Below are 25,001 nucleotides of genomic sequence, written 5' to 3'. Positions count from 1 at the left end.
CCCCCCCCCCCCCTTGCTGTGTGCTTTTAACAGGGGCAGGTGAGATGGATGATAGCAATTTGAAATTTTGTTTGTGCGTGTGATCATGGAGATTGTTTTCAGTATTACCATGGTGTAACAATTCCAGTGATTAATTGAGGTGAATGCTTGGCTCAGATTAGAAAGATCAGGGAAACTGGAGGTTTTTTTTATTTTTGCCCCCCCCCGTCCTTGCTCCTGACTTGTCAATGTCGTGTTTATCAACTGACCTCTGAGTCCAAAGTTGCTAGCTTTTTATACGCGCTTGCAACAACACGCTCTCCCGGATTCTTGCCTCCACACACTGCCCCTCTTGTCATATCCCTTACTTCATTTCCTCGTGCCTCTTTCTTCCTGTCCTCCAGCTGTGATTAAAACACAAAATCAAACCACTCAGGCCGAACTTTGTCCAAAGAGGAGACTAAACAAAAACAAAATGGCTTACAGTGGCTGCACTATTCCAGGGGTAGGGATTTTCTTCCAGGGGCAACAGCGCGGTGTTTTCATGTGTTTGTTGTCTGCATGTGTATAGCAATATCCTGTGGGGGTCACAGAGGCGGCCTGTTAACGTGGAGGGGGGGGGGTTATACCAGTGGACCTTCATCCCACCCCTCCTGCACTGGTGCTGTTGACAGCATCATGAAGGCCTTCTGGCATTTATAAATGTGTGTCCGTGCTCCAGCTTAGCGGCCCCCCCAACTCCTCTCCAAACACTTCTGCTGCACACACTCCCACCCCAGCCAGAGTGCACATCCGACCGGGTCGCAGGCAGGTCGTGACCCCCAGGTGGCCACGGTCCGAACGAAGCAGGTTCTTATTTGCTCTCTTTTCTCTCTTTTCGGCTGGCTTCATATTCTATTTAAATTCAAAGAGATATGAACCTTTTTATGCAGGATATCAGTGTTTCGCTGCCGGGAGGTACAGATAGATGGTATTTAAAATGCTGCATGGTATTAATTTGACGATTTTCATGCCACCGAAAAAAAAATGTAAATAATTTTGTGGTTCAACCAGAATTACACATTATTAAAATGCTCTAAGCCAATAAGCCAATATTAATAGCAACGATAATAATAAGAACGCTAAAAATATTGTTGCCCTGTTGTGTAATCCAATCAGAACGCTACATTAAGTTAAATCCGGCTACCTTTCATGACACCATTGTGTTTGATTTCTCCAATAAGCACATGATGATGAAATTGGTACACAGTGTTAGACCTGCCTTATGGGTCATCCTCTAATATGTGGCAAGGAAATCTATTAAATATGTCTGACTCTACTCTTTATTCCCCTCCTTTGTCTATTGGATCCTCACGAACGTCTTCCTTTTCATGCTGTTTTCTTTCTCTTTCTCCTCTCCCTGTCTTTCGGTGTTTCAGGCTCTTTTGCTCTCCTTTAGTCAAAGTAGCCCTAGTCCCCATAGCAACACATAGTGAACTCTTACTCATTAGTGTGTGTTGCAGCCCAATGAATGGCCTGGATCCTGCTCCTCATTCCTGTGATTTCGTACTAACACAACCATCACCTCATCGTGATTTGTATTTTCTTTTTTTGTACCTGACTGCAAGGAGTAAATGCTAGTGAAGACATTTGGATGATTTCAAGTCAGTAGTGGGTGGTTGGGTGTGTGTGTGAGAAAGAGAGAAAGCACATGAAGATTGAGAAGCGACACTGGGAAATGTCCCTCCGCCACGCCTGACTCGCGCTCGGCTGTTTTCTTTTTTTTGGCCGTTAAATCTCCAGTGTACTGATAACAGGTCAGCCGTTGAGAGAGAAATGAAAGGGAGGAGGAGTGTAAAGAGAGAGAAACTGGAAGGGGGGAGAGTGAGGAAGAGGAAGACTGGGATATGATTAGAGAGCGTGTGAGTAAGGGAGTGTGTATGCAAGAGGGGGGAAAAAGCGAAAGAGAGATTGGTCTTTATGCTGGCTCACCCATTGCGTGGGCGGTGCATGGAGTAGAGAGGTCAATAGGATGCCGTGATAGGCTAATCTGCCAGGAAGGGAGGGCTAGGGCAGGCCTCACGGGAGCAGCTCATTGGCTAGACTCATTTGCCCTGTGAAATAAAATCTCATCATGTCTTTGTTTTCTTTTTCTTTTTTTTCTCTCCAACATTTCAAGATTGATAGTGCGAGCATTTGCTCTGAAAAGTCTTTTGGCGTGTGTGAATATTTATCTGTTTGCATATAAACTGTATGCATCTGTATAACGCTGCGTGTGTGTGTGTGGCAGACCTCTCTCAGTTCATCCCAGTTCCTGTGGGAGTGTGCGTGCATGCGCAACATTTCCAGAGCTGTGTGTGCTCGTACTCCCAGTCAGACACATGGATGACAGATGACCCAGTGGGAGACACCAGCCATCCTGCCCAACCGGAATCTTGCTACCCCCCCCCCCCCCCCACCCCCTTGCCTATTAAAAAGTGCGCACTTTGTTTACTTCCTCGGCTTTTAGCCATAAATCCTGGATCTACCTCCAATGTGGCGTTGCCCTCTTTTCCTCAGGTTACGGCTTTGAACACGATCATAATAGCTGCGTCACCGCTTGTGTGTATCTGTGTGTGTGTGTGTGTGTGTGTGTGTGTGTGTCTGCGTGAGAACAAACCAGCCGCAACCTGGCTGCATGCATGCCTGTCTGTCGCTGCCTATGTGTGTGTGTTGGGGGGTGGCGGTGGGGGCTTACTGGACCAGAGGAAACCTAAATCCTCATATAAAAGGGCCATGCACTCAGGCTGGGCTGAGGAAAGGAGGGAGGGAGACAGAAGGAAAGAGAGAGAGAGAGCGAGGGAGAGAGAAGGGGAAAAAAGTTGATTTCCTTTTTCAGCAGAGCCATACATCACAGGGCCTCCCAGCTGCAGTGTCACAAGCTGACAGAATGACATGTGTCATTTATCAAAGGGGCCAGGCGGGGGCCTTGGGAAACGTGCACCACAAAGCCTGAGAGAGTTCATTCCAACGCTCAACCCACCCTCCTTCCCTTCCTCCCTCCCTCCCTTCCTCCCTCATCTCTACTCCTTCAGCCCGCCCCCGCTGTTCACTCTCCTCCTCGTTTTCTCTTCTCCCTGCCTCCCCTCCCGACCACCTCCACCCTCCTTACTCACTTTGCCTGGTTCCAAAAAAACGGGCCCTGTAATGTTTCTGTCTTCCCTCTACTCTCACACAGCCGCTTTGTGTGTTTGTGTTTGTGTGCGTGTGCGTGTGTGTGTGTGTGTGTTTGTGTGTGTATACAATTGTGTGTTTGTGTATGCAGGGCTGACCCATTGAGTGCAGGCGCTGGCTATATCTTCAAAGCCAACTTTTGAAAAAAAAATCTGAAAGAATAATTAAAATATTCAATAAGTTGGGAGGGTATTCAGAAACACTTACAAGCGGTTTGACAACATCTACCGATATTTTTATACATTCATTCACAAATTTCTCACTAAATGATGCTATTAATATTTACCTTTGTTTTTCTGATGTGTTTAAAACCCGCCTTATCTTTCTGAATGTCATTATTGCACCCTCCGTACGGAATAGCTGGTTCCCCCGTGTCATTCTTTTGCTGTCGTTTTTAAATTGTCGATGCAGTCTGGAAACATTTATATGCACAAACACACTTCATACTTGCTACTGAAGAGTTGTTTGACAGAGAGATTACAGCTTTTCTGGCTGTTCGGGACCCAGTCGGAGGTCCGCGGGGGTCACGGCACTGAACGCACTGGGCCTGTTTAAGGGCACATTACTCTGCAGAACAGCTCGTACATAGGAAAGCCCGTTGTAGCTGATGTGTCGGTTACTACAGCAAACAGTGTCGGTCCAGTTGTGGCATGCCTTTCTACTACTACTTTCTTCCGTTAATGTCTTACCTCACTGCATGCACTCCTTTTTCTTGCTTCCTCTCATCAATCATCATCTCACCTTTCATCCCAAACCTTCATCCACCCCCATCATAACCTCAGCTAGGGTTAACTCCATTGCAGCCACTTCCCGAATCAATGAACTATCTTACCTGGGTGCCCTTCCCTTCCTCCAATCAGGTTATATTATGTATTTAGAGAGGCCAGAGCCTGATTATCATCATCATCTGTTTAGATGCCTTAGAGCAGGCCTTGTTTTCGTGTGTTTTTATGTGGTATATTAAACTTTTTCTTTGAAGAGAAGAAATACGGTAAAATCAACATTAAATCATCGAATAAGTAAAAGTTTTTTTTCTTTGGTTAGTAAGTGACAGGATATTTTTAAGGCATGCTAAGGTGTCCGGATAAATACAGTTTTGATGTATCTTGTCAGCACGTGTCTACTTTGAAAGCCGTGCCTGTGCGCTTACTTTCGCTTTCCAACAACCAGACTAAACAGGGTATATGGCGCTCACTGTGCAGACTCCAGCCAGGTCCTGGCAGATCATATAGCCTGAAAAAGAGCTGAACAACTCTCTGGCTGGAATTCTCTGTTTAATAATTAAAAATCCAACTCTGGGTCTTACAACTTGGTGAGCAAAGCGGCGAGAGTGAATGAGAGGGGAAAAAGATGGGGCGGGGAGGGAGGAAGAAGACGTGGGGGAGCCCTCCTGACGGTGTAATGTTTCCTTACTTTGTCTGCTGGGGTTAAAAGACGTGGTACATCATTAAGAAGAATATTGAGTGGCAGTGTCACCGACAGATGACCCTTCTAACAGGTCATGGATAGTTCACTCTTAAAAGCCCCCCAGCCCGCTAAATACTTCCCCTCCCCCCGCCTCTGTATCCTCAGCCATAGGTGTGAGTTCAGGGCTGAGAATTTGCACTCACACAGTGGCCGTTTTAATTTCTTTGTTTTCCCTTTTTTTTTTTTTTTAGTGCAAAGAGCGCAGTCAAGTTTAGCTACTGTATGATAAAACAATCATTTCAGGCAGCATACGCTACACCACCATAGCTTTTTTGGCACCCATGGATGACTCAGCTCATACTAAAGCAGCATATGCATTCATCGACACCAGAACTTCATCACTATCCTTGTGAGGTCATTACATCGGTGAATACACTCGGTCTCTTCTCAGCTCTTCTGTTTTGCTTCTTCCTCTTTGTCTTTTCGCCCCTTTTTTTTCATCCCTCTCTGTGCATTTCTTGTCTGTCTGAGTTTGAGTGTGCGTCAGGGCGGTGGGGTGGGTGGGGGGGAACTGGGGAGACAGCCCCTTTTCATTTGTCTTCATAAGCCTCATTTATTTTTGTAGCCAGATGTGAACTGACACACATCACTCAGTGCAGCCCTCCCAACCTGACTCCCCTTCTTCCTTCCATCAGCACCCTCGAGCCCCACCCACCCTCCTTCTGGGAGGTCAGGCAAGCACCCAACCACCTCCTACAACCCCCCCCCCCCCCCCCCCCCACCCTCTCATCTGCATCCCCCACCCCACCCCCACCCCTAAATCCATTCAGCATTGCACAAGATGAATGTGTCTTTAAAGCAGAGATTGATTGTGGATATCAGAGTTATGGCGCCATTCATCACAGCAGATATTATTCAGACGAGCAGGATTGAACAAGGAGGTGGGACTCTTGAGCCCACGGGTGAGTTCTTGGGGGAAGATGGGCTTTAAACTTAGAGGGAGTTTAATAGATTTTAGATGAGTATGTGTGTGTGTGTGTGTGTCATTTTGTGTGTTTGGAAATGAATGGGTGTGTTTATTCTCATGTACTTGCTTTTACCTTCATAAGTCTGCCACACTTGGGAACGCTGGCATGTGTTTGCGTCTGGTTTTTTCTCATCTCTATTCTCGTCAGTGTGCGTGCGTGTGTGTGTGTAGCTGTCTGCATTGATCTCCACTGATGTGATCCTCCTTCAGAGTCTGTTCTCATCAGACTCTGATTTACGGCTTCATTAGGATCCTTGCGCTACCTCCCCTTCTTTTTGTCTCCCTCCTTTCGCCAGGTCACTCTTAGAGACACACACAAATACACTCGGCCACAGTCAACACACACTCTGTGGAGGGAAAGCTGCAGCTAAAGGACTTTTCATCGCAACACTTTGTATAGTTGGTTTCTGTTCTGTTTGTCATCTTTATGAATAATCTCTCATTATTCATCAAGGCTTAGCACCTCATTGTGCCTTGAGAGTTGAAGTGCTGTGGCGGTTTTGGAGGTGCTTCCCTACCCCCAGGCAGCCCCACTCTGCTGAAAAGAGCCCTCATTGTGTGTGTCGTCTTTTATGGCGCTGTCTGAAAGAGAGGGATGCACTCCAGTCGGCATTCAAATGCACGCGGTAAAGCAGCCAGTAGAGCAGGACAAACACCACAGGTTGTAAACGCATTGAAAAGAAGTGTGTGTGTGTGCGTGTGTGTGTGTGTCTTCGAGTCTGTAAGGGTGTGTGCGTGCATGAGGATGTGTTAACGTGAATGTGAGCGTGTGTGAGTCTGGGCAGGCTCTTGACTGAAAGGTTTTCACTCTCTTTACCTCCACTTTTTCTCTCCTGATACAGTTTGCCACTTACTTTTACTCCATTTTTTCTGCCCACCTGTCTTCTGTAGAAATGACTTTCTTCTTCTTCCATGAAGAAAAGAACCTCAAAGTTTCTACTTCTCGTGTTTTCACCCCTCCCCACCTCCCTACCGAACTATTATCAGGAGTCAAGTCATGCAGAAATGTAAAAAAAATAAGAAGGTAATCACACTTTGTGCTGGTGCTTTTGTCGTCAGTCCGTGATGGAAATGGGTCTAAATATGAGATTAGAACCTGCCGGTGACTGATGCTATTAGGCAGATATGCCATAGACTTTACTATCTCCCATGAAGGATTAGCGCAAATTATACTGGGAGACAGGCTTGATTTCTCCTCTGCCTGGGTGGATGTGGGCATTTGAGGCACTCTAAGTTGACAGCGTCTGTCTCTGCTTAGTTCTCTGAGACAGGTTGTGTGACAGCTGATGCCAGGCAAGGGCTTAAAAAGTGTGTATGTGTGGGTGTCTATTTGTGTGTTGGCCGATGTTTGGTCTGTATGTGTGTGTGTGTGTGTGTGTGAGTGCATGAGAGTAGGAGAGTTATAAACTGACAGGCGAGTGTGTTTGAATGTGATTGCACGTCAATGACTTCTTTTTTTTCAGAAAACAGGTTCTCTTTGAGTAGGGTGACAATTGGGATAGGCTAATTTTAAGCCTGGTGGCTTCCTCTTTAATTCTACACACACTCTTATCTGGCATTATATTAAATAATTAAACTGTCTGTTAGATTGTCCAGGTGAAGCTGCTGTTTTTGTAGATTTAAAGGAAGAAACGTGGGTCAGACACCAGACCAAGTGCTAGTTTCAGTGTTTAAATCCACCTTTAGGGAGGCTGATTAAAAACAGAAGCTCGATAAATATTTCTATCTTTACTTTCATTCAGAATGGTGTGTCGTGACAGAAAGCTAGTTGACTCCTTCACGTTGTACGTATCTCAAATTGTATGAACAATCTTTAACTGCAGGATATAACAAAAAGAAAGTGGTCAAGCACTTTGTTGAGCTCTTAGGAATGTTTTACTGAACATGCAAATGCTCCCCATTTTAGCCCGTCTGTCTCCTCTTGGTGATCTGATTTAGGAGGGTGACATGTCCTTTAATGTTGGGCAGTAAACTGGAGGGTTGGATTTATAGCCTGAAGCCTTGTTTTTCCTCTGGCTGTCTCTGCCTGTTGGCTCCCATGACGACAATTCAAGTTTCTGTTACTGCATTTAAGGTGGTTTCAAAGGTGCAACCGTTCATTTCTACCTTAAATCCTGCGTCTGCGTATGTCAGGAAATTGCCCGACACAAGAGAAGCTTCACAAATGACTTTCTGTCAAATATTACCTGATTCTGAACAATTACAGCAAGCTGAGGTCATTTTGGGGTTAAACTTAAACACAAAATGTTCTTGTTGCTCTTGATCATTGAGAATAACTCATTTTAAATTCAATCAGTGCAACACATAAATGCAGCAAAGTAGCAATTCAACAGTTGGACCCAAAAAAAGCTGTCTCTACTGCAATCATTCACATCCTCGTCCTCAGATTTCTGCTCCGTCTCCCAACTCATCAGATTTCTCTCTTCTCTATCCTCCTGTTTAGCTTGTGTGGTGTGATGCAGAGTGGTGCTCTGCTGTGTCAGCAGGACTGAAACAGGTCAAAATCTGCCTCCGATTGGTGTCGAGTTAGACCATTATGTACTGTAAAGCTTGTAAGGGAGTCCTCTTTTAATATAACGTGACTAACATACCTAAAATTTACTCCTGTGAGTTTCTGAACAGTCTGCCTCTGAAATGTACTTTAGAATCATGTGAAAATGTTGGTGTTTCTAAAAACAAAAGCATTTTTATTTTGCAAAGGAAACTTTTTTTTGCATTAAAAGTCATGTCAGCGCCAGCTTTGCTATAAGAAGCCATTATTGGTCTCCTCTACAGGCGGATGTTCCAAATCAGTCTCATCCTCACGGCACAGTTTGAGTGATCAGTCCGAGGCCTAGTTTGCTGCTGCCAGCATGGGACACGATGTTCTATTCTTTATTTATTTCCACGGCCCATGCATTTTTCCCATATAAAGACAGTCTATGTCCGACTGTGTCAACGTGTGATGGATTGCATAGTCCTCTTCTCTAAGGAAGAGAAAGGGGGGGGGGGGATGGTGGAAAGAAGGGAGGAAAAGAAGGAGGGAAAGAAGGAGTGAGAGAAGGAGGAAACGGAGTGGTGCGGTGCAGCAGTGAAGGACATGGCAGCTTAGTGCTGGCCAAAAAGACTGTGCTGAACACCTGCTCCTGTCTCCAACGCCCCTTCAACCTCCTCATTACCTGTCAATCTATCACAAGGCAGCCAGATCAAATGTCTGCAGCAGCCAGGACTCGCACAGGGAGGGAGTCGGGGAATGAGGGAAGGAGGGGAGAATAGCAAGGAAAGAAAGAAGGGAGAGAGAGAAGGACAGATTGCATGTCTGGGAGAGCTGAAAATGATGGGGAAGTAAATGGAGCAGCTGCGTGTGCATATCGAAGATCTGTTGATAATTTGGAGTAAACTTTGTTCTTCTGGAGGTAGTTTGTCATGTTGCTATATTTAGAATTCATGGAATACAGACTGCATGTCAGTAGTTGGATGTGACATTATGCAAATCTGCTTTATCATTGTCGGTAGAGGGTTTTAAAAAAAAATAGGAATGATTCTCAAATCAGACATTCGCTTCCAAATAAAAGAAAAAAAGAGCATGTTTGGAGAACTTTTTGGCATCCATCTGGTCAATATCTTAAATCAAACACTTCTCAAACAAATCAAAGGCAATCATGTTGTCAGAGTTTCTAAGCAGCAGCCTGCTGTTTCCATTCCTAACTGTGCTCTAGAGCACTGCGCAGACTCACTGTACAGCACCCTCTGGCCTTTGATAGGCACCTTTGTGCAAAAAGATGGGAACCTGTGACAGACAAGCTCCTCTATAGGAAGGTGGGGCCTGTGGTTTCAGATTACAGCCACAGCGCTGACACTGTGTGACTGTGTTTGTGTGCTGCACACACACACGTTTATGTATACGGTGAGCACCTTTGCATGTGTGTAGGAGAGCATGTTGTCTGAATTAAATGTATACGTGTGTGTGTGTGTTTGTGTGTGTGTGCTTTAAAAAGCAGATGAATTTGAGCTCATCAATGTGCATTAGTGCACACATGACCAGCCCCAAGCCCTCGAGTTCTGATCCCTCTCAATCCCCGCTCTTTCCCTCTCTCTTACATTTTCAGTCTTTCTTAAGCTCCCTTGCCCCTCTCTCTCCTTTAGTGTGTGAGCTGTGGTGATTTACGGTAATTATCCATCGTTGGGTCATCTATCAGGCTGGCTGTTGCTAGGAGATGGAAGCAGCTGCTGCTGGCTGTTGTCTTGTCAGGGACAGTGCATGTGTGTGTGCGTGCGTGTGTGTGTGTTTGTACATACTTGCGTTTGTGTGTGTTTCCTGGGATCTGGGTAAGGACGTGTAGGTACTTCTGTGTGTGTTTACTGGCAGTGTGTGTGTTTGTTCAGGTAAAATGGGCCATCCTGATGTAGGGATTTAAAAGCGCAGGTGTTGCAAAAGAAAGACGGAAGCAATGAAGTCAATGGATGGAGAGAAGGATTATAAGAAGGAGTGAGGGTGGGGTCAGAGGTTGAAAGAGTCCAGGTGGAAACTTAGTGCGTGTGCATGTTTGGGGAGGGTGGGCAGCTTAAAAGGCACAGGTGTGTATGTGTGTGTGTGTGTGTGTGTGTGATAGACAGGGGAACTGAATGATAAATTTTTCTAGGCAGATGGAAGTTAGAAGAAGTCGGGCCTTGGGGAGTAGTTTTAGTGGCTGTGAAAATTGCAAGATTGTGTGTGTGTGGCTTGTGAATAAAGTACATTTTCTATTGGCAGGTGATCATCCACAGATGGGTGCCGGTTCAGATCCCCACCGAGGGTCCTATTTCTCTTTATTTTGTCCTTGTAATCCACCTTAACCCATTGTGTTGACACCGTTTCAGGTTTCATGTTCTGTGCGCGCCATTCATGCTGAAGCTGAGGGAACCAATCCTCACACGCAGGGAAAGGTCAAACTGCAAATAGTGTAGTCTTAACAGTAGGCTTTCAATAGACATATGAGAGGGAGTTTTCAAAAGTACTATCCCCACAGGTAAAGTGGGACATGTTTCTCTTTCACAGAGACTGCAAAAAAAGCAGCACTTAAAAAAATTTACTGCCAGTTGTAATAATAATTCAGGATGCAGTGTTCCACATTTAGAGGCGCCAGTGGCCTATAGTTATCCGTTGTGTCCCACCAATTTTGCACAGTGTTGTATTGAACAATTTTCCTCTCTTTCTGCAAATAAGTAAATATTCACATTCTAATATAAGTGAGCTATTCAAATATGTATTAGTTACTCTTGCGCACAGAAAATACCATAAATGTATCATGCATACTGAGGCCACATCGCACTGCAGCCTAAAAAGGCTGCTGATGAAGCTGTCTTCACTACCTCTTAGCCTCCTCGTACTTTCACTAAAGTTTCATTTGCTTTAACCTGTTGGCAGGTCTGAAAGAGGCAGCTGGATACAAGCCACACATCCATATGAGCCACGGTAACTGTAAATACAGCCTCCACTCTCAGCTCTCCATACCAGCCTAATTAGTGCCAGTTAGCATTTGTCATTGCATTTAGGGGTGAAGATTAGGAACACCTCTCAATTAATCTGCAATCAGCCTGTTTGTTAATTAGCTAACCTGTTCTAAGTGGCCTTCAGGGCTCTTGTGTAATTAGCTAAGCTGCTGAGAAACAGGTCTGTGTGTTGACATTGACCTAAAGCTTACACACGTGTGCACAATACACACACAAACACACACATTTGTATATGATGTATGCTGTTGAAGACCGTAAAGGTGTCTCCAGTCATACTCAAGAAACTTGGCTTCCCCGTAAACTACATATAAACACGAGCGTACCATCTGCATCTTCTGTGTGTTCATGGGAAAAAGAGGCTTAAAAAAGGCACAAATGCAAACACACACACACACACCCAAAACACCCACTCCATTACTCAGTTTATTAGTAGTCGCAAGTGTACTGTGCTCATCCAGACATACATATTTGCACGTCGTCATGCTTGCAGCAATGCGCTGATTGTTTCTTCCTTCACTCTGAGACAAAACTGCATCCCTCAAAAGTATTCTTAGAAAAGGCAGGAGGGAGGAAAAAAAATACATACTGTACTCCCCGAGCACGTACACTCTTTTTAACATTTCATCCTTTTCAAGTGCAACAACATTCTCACCAAAATGAACAGCTTCTCCATTGCTGTGTCGAACCTTTTTTTTTTTTTCCCTCGCTCACTTCAAAGCCATTTGTTTACCCTGCTGCCTCCTGACATTGTCTGTGGTAATTAAAGGAGCGCACTGAAATTTATGGTTTAATTATACAGGCCTTGTTATGCAGAGAGGACCAGGATGGGCTGATATGCTCAATAAAAATAAATAAATTCCATACGGGTTTATTGAACACGCTTTTGCAAGGGGCCGGGGGGGGGGGGGGGGGGGGCATCATTCCAGCGGCTCAGGTGTGTGTGTGTGTGTGCTTCTGTATGCAAATGTGTGTATGTTTATTTATGTATTGCCTCGCAGGGTTGCTGCTCAGCGTGCAGTGTGAGTGGGTGAGAATGAAATGTAAAAAAAAAAAAAATAGCCAGATGAATTGCAATCGATTGGCGCTGGTTCACTGTATTGATCCCTGAGCATGTTAAAGCCTGCTGTACTCCATGAAGAACACTCAGTCAGTCAGTGTGGGCTCACCCCCATGCACCCCCACCCTCTCCCCTTCCTCATCCACCCCTTTGTGAACGAATGCATGGCTGTACCGTATGCGCACTAAATCACATTGTTTTGTTACTGTGTGTATACGTACAAAGCAGATATGATGGCAACCGCAGCCCCACCTCGCATATAGGCGAGAGTGTACGTGCGTGTGTGTGTTTTGGTGTTAAGCATGCACCGTAATGGAGAGTGATCTTGGCTGTGGCCCACAAGCAAGCTTCTCTGAACTGATCTTTGAGTTGGGTATAAATAGCGCTGGCTCTATAAATAAAACAGCAGCACCTTTCGCACTCACTCTCTCTCATTTGCGCACACATTCAGCCCCTCTACTTAGACATTACACCTGCCCAGGCACTTACATGGCACTCGTGTGCATAAACACTCCAACACGAGCTGCCCATTAATCCATATATCATTCTTTTTAAGGTCGTATAGAAGGAACTCTGCGGGACATATTTACACGAGAGTGTGACTTGTAGCAGGTTAGCGCCTCTTCAGCCCCACATTTATAGGACAGTAATCTCATCAGGTGAACAGAATTTAGGCAACTAAGTGGACGCTTTGTATGCATTTTTATTCTTTCAAAACACACTGAACCTGAGCTCCTTTCTCTCAAAGACCAAAAGGAAACTCTTACAACTTCCAGCTAGCATATGCTTTGCTTTCAGTAGCTGTCGGCCAAGAACTTAAACGGACAGACTGGCAAATAAAGGTCCAGCATTGATATGTATACACTCAGCTCACTCAACACACAACACCATCTAAAGCATCACTGCAGTGAGTTTAAATAATGCTACTAGCTCACCGTAACGCAACACGACTTGAGGTATTTGCCGGTGCAAAATGATCGCTAAGAAGGCCAGTGAATATCTGCCAATAAAACTGGATTTCAACACCAGTACCATGCGCACGACGCTTAATCACTTTTACACCACTTTCTGTGTCAGTCCATTATGTTGCTATGTGTCTGAAGAACAACATGTCCCATCCGCTGCTGTCTGCTGAGCTCAACTCAAGCTAGAAGTGTTTTGAAATGGGGTGCAAAGAGGAAGGGGGGGAGGGGGGGGGAGAGAGATAAATTGGTACAGCGAGCTGGAATGCTGCAGCAGTTATTTAAGGCCCTGTAGGTGCTGCCTAGGCCATATGCTCCCATTATTCCGCTTGGGAGGGGCCCATGTGGGCGTGTGAGCAAAGCCGGAGAGGGGAGGAGGAAGAGGAGGAGGGTGGGAGAAAAAGAGAAAGAAGGGCTAATGGATGAGAGTTAAAGGAGAAAGGTAGCTGAGGAATTATTTTAAGGAGAGAACCCCTATCAAGCGCGGGAGGAATTTTTAAGAACGGGATACCGTGGAGAAGCCTGAGATGAGATGAGAACGAATTAGCTTCTAAAGTAAATGATCGCCTTCACCCTCAATATCCGGCTCTTTCACCGTCGCCTTTGCATAATTCATCTCGTCAAATTTTGAGGTGTGACAGAATATAATTCATGAACTTTTGGGGTCGATAACTTCTCTCAGGCATCTCTATCATTTTCACATCACCAAGCTGAACTTAATAAGATTCTGTATGACACACCTCCTCACTGGTGTTTATTTTGTTACTTTCTACACCTCGTTGAAAGTGAACTATTTGAAAGTGAATAGATGACTATAGGTCCTCAATCCATCCAGGTGTATTAATATTTATCTATTAAGCAAACAAGGCCTTACCCCTCTCGCTTTCTCTCTCCCTTGTCCCTCGCTATTTCTTGTTCTTCCTATCTGTTCAGTATCTTGTCAAACTGAGGCCTGTGTTCCTGATCAGGGCATTGCTCTCATGTTAGCCGCTTCACAGGAAGCACATCCCAGCATTCCCTCTGACACGCTGGCAGCAGCATTACCATAATTGGCTTTTCTACATGACGGGACAGAGGAAATAATAATGTCATTTTATTTACAGCCCTCTTGTCCCGGTCCGAGAGCTATCACCCTCCCTCTTTCTCCAGCTCTGCACCACGCACTGACATACACCCCTCCTTCTCCTCTTCTGTCTCATCTTCTCCTCTCCCTGCGCAGGACGTGAGTCTCGTTCTGCCACGGCGTGTAGGTCAAGCGATGGCTTTTTGATCAGCTCCTGTCCAAAGCCATCAGGCTTGGGAGGCACGTAATGGAGAGCGGGGTGACAAACAGAATCTGGGGAAGGAATAAGACTGCCAGTTTCCTATTAGGGGCCGGCCTAAACGGCCTCTGCCCCCCACCTCACCGCCGCCTTCTACACCCTCCTCGCACCATTCTGCGCCGCGAACCCCACTCCTGCACTGCCTAAATCACATGAGTGAAGGGCCCCATGATTGGACATTAGTGCCGCAAATGACTGCCGTGATTGCCCCCTCTTCCCAAACTCACATCAAATAAATAAAGAAATGTGTGTAAATAAATAGAAGGAGGGATTGCTGGTGAAACGGAGGTGGTGGCGAGGGGAGGCTGACTGGTTTCATCCCCTTCTTGCCCCCCCCCCCCCCCCCCCCCCCCCTCTCTGCCTCTCTCTCGCTCGTTTCATCGCCTTTCTGCCTTTCTTATCTGGTTTGTTTGGCTTTGACAGCGGCCAAATGGTGAAGCTCTGCGAGCCTGACAGAGAGTTTTATTGATTTAACAACCAGCAGACTCGCAGCAAAGAAAAAGGAGAAAGCAAAAAAAAGGAAAAAATGGGTAGGGCGGAGAAAGATGCAAAGTTTTGAAAAGGAGTGATATGTTTCTGCTCTGCTCCTCGCCAAAAAAGCTGACGTATCCCGCTGGTTGTATTTCATTTGCTATCATTTACAAAAGTCATGCACACACACACACACACACACACAAAGTTACGCTGCGTGTAGACGGAGAAAATGTTTAAGAGATGATCTGTACATAGGTCCATCGCTCTGTCTCGCTGTGAGGCCCAGTGTTGTGTTGAGGCAGCAGGCAGGGCGTTCACCAAAGACTTTTCATCAGAAAACATGATATCAAACATAACAGGGCACTGCACAGACTCGTTTCTGGTGTGGTCCCTGAGTGCTCGCGTTAAACGCACAAACTTGATCACGGATTGCGATAGCAAACATCTGTAATGGCGCACGGCGCTCTGCAATCTTTACATATTAGGCAGAAGTTAGAATCAAGGGTGCTTCATGGGTGCATTAGTTGGGTAGTCCTTCAGGAACTATCTCATTTAAATATGAATAATAATAAATGAGGCAGATGGGAACAAAACACATACTTGAGCTCTTTTAAAGCTCTTATCTCTAATCAAATAAGGGTCTGTGTTCCAAAGTGTATTTGGTAACCAGAGACATGAAAACCTTTGATAATGCATGCATTACAGCTCTATTAAGTGTGTATGTCAATCTATTTGTGCATTATGCATTTTTCAAAGAGCTCTTTACAACACTTAAAGGGGCTTCTACAAACCCATTTTGCTACTTTACAAATTTTATAAGCCTTTTTGTTAGCGCTACATTAACCCTCTGAGCAGGTACCAGGAGATCAGAGACACTGGGTGGATAAGTCTTGCTTCCTTTCCCCGTGTTGTTGCTGTTGTTGTTGTTGCTGGTGATCTGGCGTGGCTGGTGGCGGGCTTGATTGCTGCTGCTTGTGACAGTGAGTCTGCAGTCCTATCCTGGCCGCACTGCCGCCTGTCTCCTTGATGGCGGCACGTCCCCGAGCAAAAGTGACAGGCGCTTTGGCGCCCGTGCAGATGGCCCTGCTCACAGCCATCACCCACTCGGCAAACCAAACCGCCAGGGACGGCACGCCAGCCCTTCCCGGGCCCGCCCCTTGCTGCTGGTGTTGCTCTGCATATGTGCATCCAGGAGAAGAGAAGGGGCTTAATCTGGCCGCCAGTCACAATCGCACTTCTTCAAGTTGCGGGTGATTGAGTTGATGCGTAGCTTCTAATATTTGTTGGGTTTTAGCATCCTGTCAGAATTCATGCAGCATCTCAAAACAGATGGAGAGATCATTTATTTCAGACTCAAGTTTCATCACGAACGTTGTACGTTTATGGCTTGCGAAGCCGTCCACTTGCTGCCTGTGATTTTTACAGATGTCTGTCTCTGCCAGTCTTTTGTCTGTGGGCTTTTGATATCTCCCTCTTTGTTGTTTCCATGACAACATGGCAGGACAGGAATTGATTGACAGGGATCGTCAAAGGGTTCCCTGGCGACCTGCTCATCGTTCGAAGCCCCTCCCTGCTGCAGTCTGTGTTTTGTCACTCACCCAGGGATATTTCTGATCTGCTGCTTCTCATTCCTGCTGTCTGTGTATCTGCGTGTCTACTTATTGAACACTGCCAGCTAGCTGTTTTTTTTGGCTGCAGCTGATGTGAGTGATTCACATAGGTAATTCCTACTGTATGCTTGCGCCGTTCCTGTGTGCTTGAGAAGAATGGATAGCCGTTCTGCAGGATGCTTTGTATATTAAAAAGGCTGATATGTATTGATAGCCTCCTCTTTTGGAAGCGGGTTAGTGAGAGGGAAGGCACTGTAGCAGAAGACACTCTGCAGATGTGTTGTAGAGAGTACAGCACATAATGCTAATCTGCTGTGTTAGGGATTTTCAGGAGTTTTAGAAACTGTCTCGGTCTCAGTCTGTCAGTGGGATTGAAGCGCAGCCAGGTTCTCCTGTAGTGCTCTCATTTCACAGAAATCCTGTCAGGCGTTAGGGGAGTATGTTGCTCATTTGGAGAAGGGTGTATCAGTAGCACACAGCGAACTCAGACTTATAGGCAATATTATGGTCGGTGGGTTCAGGTTCGCGCTGTAAGAGCAAATGTGTACGAGTGGGGGGGGAAAAATGCATAAAGTACACACATGGGCACGGAAGGTGAGCATGCGTGCGGAGTCGCAATCGCAAACAGGCACTTACGGAGGCACTCACACGTACGCACATGCACATCATCACATACTCACAGTTGATGGTGCAGCTGCTCACCTCCTCCCCGCCGCCACCCACCACCCTCCACCCTCCACCCATCTCCTCTCAGGCAGCAGTAAATGGTGCCAGTGTATATATATCAGGTATTATGTCCACTTAGATTATGATATGACAGGTTAGCGTGCCGTTTGAAGTTGACAGCACATCTGTTTCATCGGGAGAGACTGATACTGGCATGTAGGACACACATCTCACCATGCAGGAAGGAGATAAAGGAAGAAGCTAGGGGGCCGTCTCTCCTGTCTCCCTGCCTCACTCACCCTCTTCTTTCTCCCTTTTTTCCCCTCTCATTCCGCCTCTCCCCACCTAACAAACCCACCGCCTCCTGCTCACTTTTTCTTTCTCTCCCACGTCTTCTACTCATTCACTTATTCTCCCCCTAACCATCTCCTGTCTGCGCAGCTTGCTAATGCTTACTGTGCCTTTCTTTGCATGCACACACACACTCACAAAAATGCACGCCTCCAAATGCACGTAGTCTGTCTTTCAATCTCGTTTGTTTTTACGTTTTTTTTTCTCCTTGAAACCTGTTACATCTTAGTTCTGTTTCCGCTTGGCTTTTTTTCTTTAATCGAGTGTTTGCCTTCCTGTTTTAATTTGTCTTTTTAAGACATTGTCCGTGTTGTTGTGGATCATCGAACAGCTGGAGTGCAAATATATAAACTGGTTGCATTTGTATCGCTCTCAAACCAGAGAGCATTGTTTTTCCAGTTCCTGCATAGTAGCACAGTGACCGTCAGCTAATTGGAGTGGGTTAGGAAAACTGATATCTCCAAAGTGGTAATTTTTTTCTTCTGTCCCTCTCCAGTCGAATAACTTGAATGGGAGAGGAGCTAGGCTTCATGGACTAGATGAGTGAGATGCAGTACAGGCTTGGAAAAGTGAGAAAGAAAGAGAAGGGAGGGAGCTGAACATGTAAGCATGCAGCTGGCTAACAAGGCCAAACAGCCAGTCATTTCCTGGGGAACATGAGGCATGTGTGGAGGAATAGATAGTTGGGAAGGAAAAGGACAACTGTCAGAAGCTCAGTGATTTATTTTTCCCTTGGAGGTTTTTTTCACCACTGGCTTTCAGAGACACATGTGTGCAAAGTACACACAAAGTCATGCATGCATGCAGACATATACGCACACTCACATTGGGTGAGAATAAAAGCCTGCATTTCCCACCATTGAGCATTCATTCCATGTTATTTTGACAGTGGTCCTGTTAGTGTGCTGTAAATCTTTAATTTCACTGAGCTGACCTCTTTTCTTCTCCCCCTCCCCCCCCCCCTCCATTTTTATCTCCCCTCTCTTGCTGTCTCTCTGTACTCCAGCGTACATGCCCGAGGACGAGCTTAAGGCAGCTGCTCACGATGAGGAAGAGCACCTGCAAGATGACGGCCTCTCATTAGACGGCCAGGACACTGAGTTCCTCTGCAACGAGGAAGAAGAAGACGTGGATGGGGGCCGACCACCTAGCTACAGAGACTCCCCACTCAGCAATGGCACTAACCCTGACGCTGGATACGGGTCTCCGCTTAGTGATGCTAGCGACCGACTTGCAGACTTCAAGAGCACCTCTTCCAGGGATGGTCAGGAGAGGGAGGGCTCAGCTTTTCCCTTCCGTCCCAACAACGGCCTCTCTTTCCAGGACAGCCTGGCACAGATGAAGGCCGTCTATGCAAACCTCATCTCAGATGCCTCTTGGTCTAGCATCACAATGGACATCATGAAATCTAAGCCTGCTGCAGCTGGCAGTGTCAACAGTGCCCTCACTAGTCCAGAGCCTGCCTCTACTGCCTCTGTGGCCACAACTACAACCATAAATAAGAGCAGTGGGGTCAACATGGCTAGCAGTCACCATAACGGCAAGACCTCCAGCACCACTGTCAACCACACAGGGAGCGCAAGTGGCAGTACAAATGGCACAGCAGCTAGCTCTGTTAGCAGCCACAGTGCAACCAGCAGCAGTGGGAGCAGCAGTGCTGCTGCCAGTAATGGTAGTGGTGTAGCCTATGACTGGCATCAGGCAGCACTTGCCAAAACACTTCAGCAGACCCCCTATCACCTTTTACCAGAGCCTAGCCTCTTCAGCACAGTGCAGCTCTACCGACAGAACAACAAGCTGTATGGCTCTGTTTTTACTGGTGCGAGCAAGTTCCGCTGCAAAGACTGCAGTGCTGCCTATGACACACTGGTGGGTTTGACGGTCCACATGAATGAGACGGGCCACTATCGAGATGACAACAAAGACAAAGAGGAAGATCAGGGAAAGCGCTGGTCCAAACCACGTAAGCGTTCCTTGATGGAAATGGAGGGGAAAGAGGACGCCCAGAAAGTTCTGAAATGCATGTACTGTGGCCACTCATTTGAATCTCTACAAGATCTCAGCGTTCATATGATCAAGACCAAGCATTACCAGAAAGTGCCTCTCAAAGAACCAGTGCCAGCCTTGGCCACTAAACTGGTGCCCACTTCAGCTAAAAAACGTGCTATCCAAGATGCTATAGTCTCTCCATGCTCCCCAGACTCTATCCATGCTGGTAGTGGTGGTGGCAGTGTCTCTCTTGGGGATGCTGGCAAAGACACAAAAGCTGCAGCTAACCCCTATGTTACGCCAAACAACCGCTATGGCTACCAGAATGGTGCCAGCTACACATGGCAGTTTGAAGCTCGCAAAGCACAGATTCTAAAATGCATGGAGTGCGGGAGCTCCCATGATACATTGCAGCAGCTGACTGCCCACATGATGGTTACAGGTCACTTTTTGAAGGTCACAAATTCTGCTTCCAAAAAGGGCAAGCAGCTAGTCTTTGATCCAGTGGTGGAAGAAAAGATTCAGTCTATCCCATTACCGCCAACCACCACCAGACTCCCTGTTCCCAGTATGGTTAAGTCCCAGCCAGTGTCTCCTGCACTATCCTCTGGCTCAGAGGAAAAGAGGGAAGCGGGTGAGGATGAAAAAGTCGAAGGAGGCGAGCAAGTGGAGAAAAAAATCAAGGAAGAGAAAGACGACTCAGGTGAGAAATCTGAGACTGACACCACCTCGTATAAATACCTTAGAGAAGAAGACCTGGAGGAGACCCCTAAAGAGGGTTTAGATATTCTCAAATCCCTTGAGAACACAGTATCTAGTGCTATCAGCAAGGCTCAGACAGGCACGCCCACCTGGGGTGGCTACCCTAGCATTCATGCGGCCTACCAGCTGCAGGGTGCCGTGAAAAGCTCAGCTACTGTTCTACCCCCGACTGTTCAGAGTGTTCAGATGCAGCCAATGTTTAACAGTGGTCTACGAAGTCTTGTGAGCGACCCCAACTCAGTCATCCACTCACCTCGGAGCCCTTCCTCTCCTACTCCCCTAAGGAGCAATGTCACCGCCATGGAGGAGCTCGTGGAGAAAGTGACAGGAAAAGCTGCCACTGTGAAGAAAGAAAAGGAGGAGAAGATGGTGAGCCTGGAACGATGCCGACAACCATCGCTGGGAAAATCCCCTTCCCCTGCACTGAGAGAACAGCGAGAGCATTTGGCATCTCCAAATGACTTTTCTGTAGGTAAACCATCTGGTATGAGAAGTAGCAGCCCGGGCAGTGTAGATTCAGAGCTTATCTGCAAGAAGGAGCCCAAAGAGAGCCTAGTAGATAGCCACAGCAACCATTCAAAGAATGGTTCTGAGACGTGCCAATCCCCAGTAACTAACGGAAACAGTCTTGCCATCATCACCGATCACTCACCTGAAAGTCCTTTCATCAACCCTCTTAGCGCACTCCAATCAATCATGAACACACACCTGGGGAAAGCCTCAAAACCAGTAAGTCCCGCAGCAGATCCACTGTCTATGCTTTACAAAATCAGCAACAGCATGATGGAAAAGCCAGCTTTCAACCCAACTCCTCAGGGCAAGCCAGCTGAGCCCGTCAACCACTACCAGCTGTATGAAAATAATGACCAGCCCATAGACCTGAGTAAAAATAAGTCCGCCACTAATAGCAACAACAACAACAACAACAAAAGCAGCAGTGCACTTTTGACCAACAGTAGCGTAAATGGTAACAAACCCCTTATTTCCCTCCCTGACACAGTCTCCTCACCCCTGAGAGAGAACGCTCTGATGGACATTTCAGACATGGTAAAGAACCTCACCGGGAGACTTACGCCCAAATCTTCAACTCCCTCCTCCATCTCAGAGAAGTCGGACGCTGATGGCAGCGCGTTTGAGGATGCCCTCGAGGACCTCTCCCCAGTGCAGAAGAGGAAAGGGAGACAGTCAAACTGGAATCCCCAGCATCTCCTCATTCTGCAGGCACAGTTTGCGTCTAGCCTGAGGGAGACCCCAGAGGGCCGCTACGCCATGACCGACCTGGGCCCTCAGGAAAGGGTCCACATCTGTAAATTCACGGGCCTCTCCATGACTACCATATCCCACTGGCTGGCTAATGTCAAGTACCAGCTGAGACGAACTGGGGGCACCAAGTTTCTCAAGAACATGGACTCGTGCCAGCCCGTGTTCCTCTGTGGTGACTGTGCCTCTCAGTTCAGGACTCCCTCCTCCTACATCAGCCACCTGGAGTCTCACCTGGGCTTCAGCTTGAAGGACCTGTCCAAACTGTCAGCTGAGCACCTACGGGAGCAGCAGGCTGCCTCGAAGGTGATCACAGACAAAATGATATTCGGCAGCCCCCTGTCAGCCTTGACCACGCCAGAGGACGACACAGGCTCCGTGTACCAGTGCAGACTTTGCAATCGGACATTCGTCAGCAAACACGCAGTCAAACTGCACCTCAGCAAGACCCATGGCAAGTCTCCAGAGGACCACCTGGTGTTTGTCACCGCTTTGGAGAAACTGGAGAAGCTAGACAAAATGGAGAAGGTTTAAACAATGTCTCGAGCTGAGAGTAAAGACTGACAGCTGTGGAACTGACTCGATTTTCATTGCACTAAAAATGACGTTGTTCACAGTTACTGCACTGGGCCGAACTGAGCCGCCAGAAAAATAAAAATAAAAATCAAGTCTTATTATTATTAATTTTTTTTTTGTGATAACTGCCTGACTGGACCATGTCTTTTCATGTCAATTTGTTTTTGTTTTGCCAAGCTTTTTTACACTTATTTTGTAATATATTTATATGCTATTTGTCTGATCTGTGCATGTATTTTAGTGAATCAAGGTTAAACACGATATTTTAATCTTTTCATGGCAAAAATACAACTACTGCTTCAACGGTAAAAGTGGCGAGTGGACAGAATTGGTGGAAAAGATAACTGTATATTACTTGATATGAAGAAGGTGGAAAATTCAATGTATACACCAAAAGAATGAAAGAATACCCCGAAAGACTGAAGTAGCACCTTAGACAGTTGAATTTGTAAAGAGAACATGTTTTGAAATATCTTGCATTTGTCAAAATCAGATTTTAAAAGATCAAGGATTATCACCCCACCCCCACCCCGCCCCTCTTTCCTTCTTGGGTTTCTGTCACGGCAATGTTTTTGATGATGAATGGCCTGCTCATAAATCTGTCAGTGTAAAAAAGAGGGAAAAAAAAGATCACATGAACATTTGGAAAAAGTGAAATGCTGCTTCTGGTTCTGAGTTAATCAGTGGAAATGAACGGCCATCGGTATGCAAGTTTGCTGCAGAAACTTTTTCCTTGTTGTGAAGTATCACCTCATAGCAATTTTCCAGGTGTATGGTTTGTTACAACTTTTCTCTTTCTAAACTGTGTCGCTTTATTCAGCTGTAAAGAGAACAGTCCGTCACGTGTAAATGATTACCAGTGAAATGTCAGTACTCCATGAGACATATCTTACCATTTGAAAAACGGCTCAAAATTGTTTGTATCTTAAGGTGTGTGCATTCTTGAACTTTTATATTGTCATTTTTATATACAAAAAGAAAAAGCTAAAAAATAAAAACAGATGGTGTACATAGATATATGCTGTAGAGCTACGAAATGACCTTTTTTTTAAAGAAAAATACAAATTTAGCTTCTTTGGCTTGGTTTACAGAAATGATTTTAATTATTACTTGCATCCAACTTGATGCATGAAATGGTGTGGAAAATAAATAAGCGATGCACAATGACTATACATTTCAATGTTTTATCGACAATATTGTAAAGAAAGAAAAAAAACCACGACTTTTTAGCACCGATTAGTTTGTTTCATTTTTCTTTTCTCTCTCTCTCTCTCTCTCTCTCTCTCTCTGAATTGTAAAATAAACCCCAAAGCAGTTGTTAACAGTCAGATTTTTGTGGTTGTGTGTTCTTTTGTCATGGCGGTGCACCAAACTCAAAATGTAAAAACTCGGCTTTGTAGAATTTGCTCTCGAGCAAAGTCAAGTGTGTACACCCATGTCAAATCCTAACCCAGTGTAACAGGATTTCCTGGGGCTATTCTTAGCAAACTGGAGGTGAGATTCGAAACGTCTTGCTGCTGGTACATATTCTGTGTTCTGTAACAGGCCTGCTTTTATGTTTTTCCCAAATTGTTAGACAAAATAAAAGTCACTGGTGTCATACTTACAACTGATGACTGAGCCGCATCATACCACCAATGATTATAATGATGAAGATGACGGGGATGATAAGCCTGTAAGGGTGCCTATTGTACAGTAAGAAACCCATGCTAGGCTTGTGACTGGCCTTCGGAGGGACGTTCTGAAAGAATCAGTGTTGTATTAATGACGGCAGTGTATTTTTTGCGTGTCTTCTTGGAGCAAAATCAGATGGCTGTCTGTTCTGCTTAAGTTTAAAAAAAAAAAAAGGGGCAATAGGGAGCCTATAATCAAAACTGAATAATACATTTTATGTGATTCTTGAGACGCTATGGGTGAATCTGCGGCCTGTGTCACATTAATCACAACCAAATTGAATACATGTGTGCAATAAATGCTACTATTTTAGCACATGTACACATTTTTTGGTTGATTTGTCCAACTGTATTTTTTTTTGATGAAGTGTCACTTATCACTGGATACAGGCTTTTTTGTGTGTGTTTTTTAAATTGTTAGTCAGATATAGTGGAAGTTGTTGCAGTTTCTCGTTCCACTTTACTGATCATTTTCAGATATTTCGTAATTACTGTTTTGGACAAATCACACAGCTTCTGTGTCATCAGTTTTGTGTTTTAGTTTTGTTTTGTTTTTGTATGTGTGTGTGTGCGCGCAGTTGACTTTTGTTATGTTTCACATCCAGCTTTATTAAATTTATAGAACTGCCTCAGTATTCAGTCGGTGTGAAAGCTGAAAGGAGATTTATTAGGGGCCACGACCTCTGTGTGACCCCCAGCCAAAGGTATCAACAAGCTTTGGGGTTTTCTTCTCCGGGCAGTCCCGCAGGTGAAGCGTCTGCATCAGGAATCCGATCTCTCATTTCGCCCTCATGTCTCAGGTTTCTGATAGAGTACTTACAGTACCAGCCTTTGTATGGATGAAGCCATGCTGCAGTGTTATGACTTCCATTCCTCACACTCACAACATGTCTTGTGTCAGCTGAGTCAGTCACACATACTCAGTCTCCCAGCTATATTAGCACGAGTGTCTTTGTGCAATTACACACCTCCTAAATCTGACTGCACCTCGCTGTGTTGATACATGGATTCAGTGACAAAGGAAACACAGGCAGAGGGCAGATTAGCCCTGGCTGAAGATGCAGCTTTCTCAGAGAGGGGACTGCTAGAGTTGGGTTATAAAACAAACAAGGCAGATAAACAAGCAACATTTGGAGGAGATAGTGTTCCCTGCACACCAGAAATAAAAAACACCTTGTAGGTTTAATACCCCACAGCTAAACCTGTAATTTTGCTGCACCGT

The 25,001-nt window shown here is 45.7% G+C and overlaps 1 protein-coding gene across 2 annotated transcripts in view; it reads left to right on the top strand.

Moving 5' to 3' along the window:
- LOC146563679 (teashirt homolog 1-like) overlaps nt 1–23,434 on the top strand; it is a 35,866-nt gene extending 12,432 nt beyond the window's left edge. For both annotated transcript variants that reach the window (XM_085290909.1, XM_085290908.1), the window contains one exon: nt 18,526–23,434. In XM_085290909.1, the coding sequence (XP_085147035.1) occupies nt 18,526–22,064 (3,539 nt within the window). In that variant the 3' untranslated portion in view covers nt 22,065–23,434. The remainder of the gene's footprint in view (nt 1–18,525) is intronic.
- Nucleotides 23,435–25,001: the final 1,567 nt, after the last annotated feature.

This window comes from Mchenga conophoros, linkage group LG11 (genome assembly GCF_057382185.1).
Source record: "Mchenga conophoros isolate Kocher_MC1m ecotype Shallow Benthic linkage group LG11, M_conophoros_male_GT1.1, whole genome shotgun sequence".
Taxonomy (NCBI): Eukaryota; Metazoa; Chordata; class Actinopteri; order Cichliformes; family Cichlidae; genus Mchenga; species Mchenga conophoros.
This window is presented reverse-complemented; position numbering and strand designations above follow the sequence as displayed.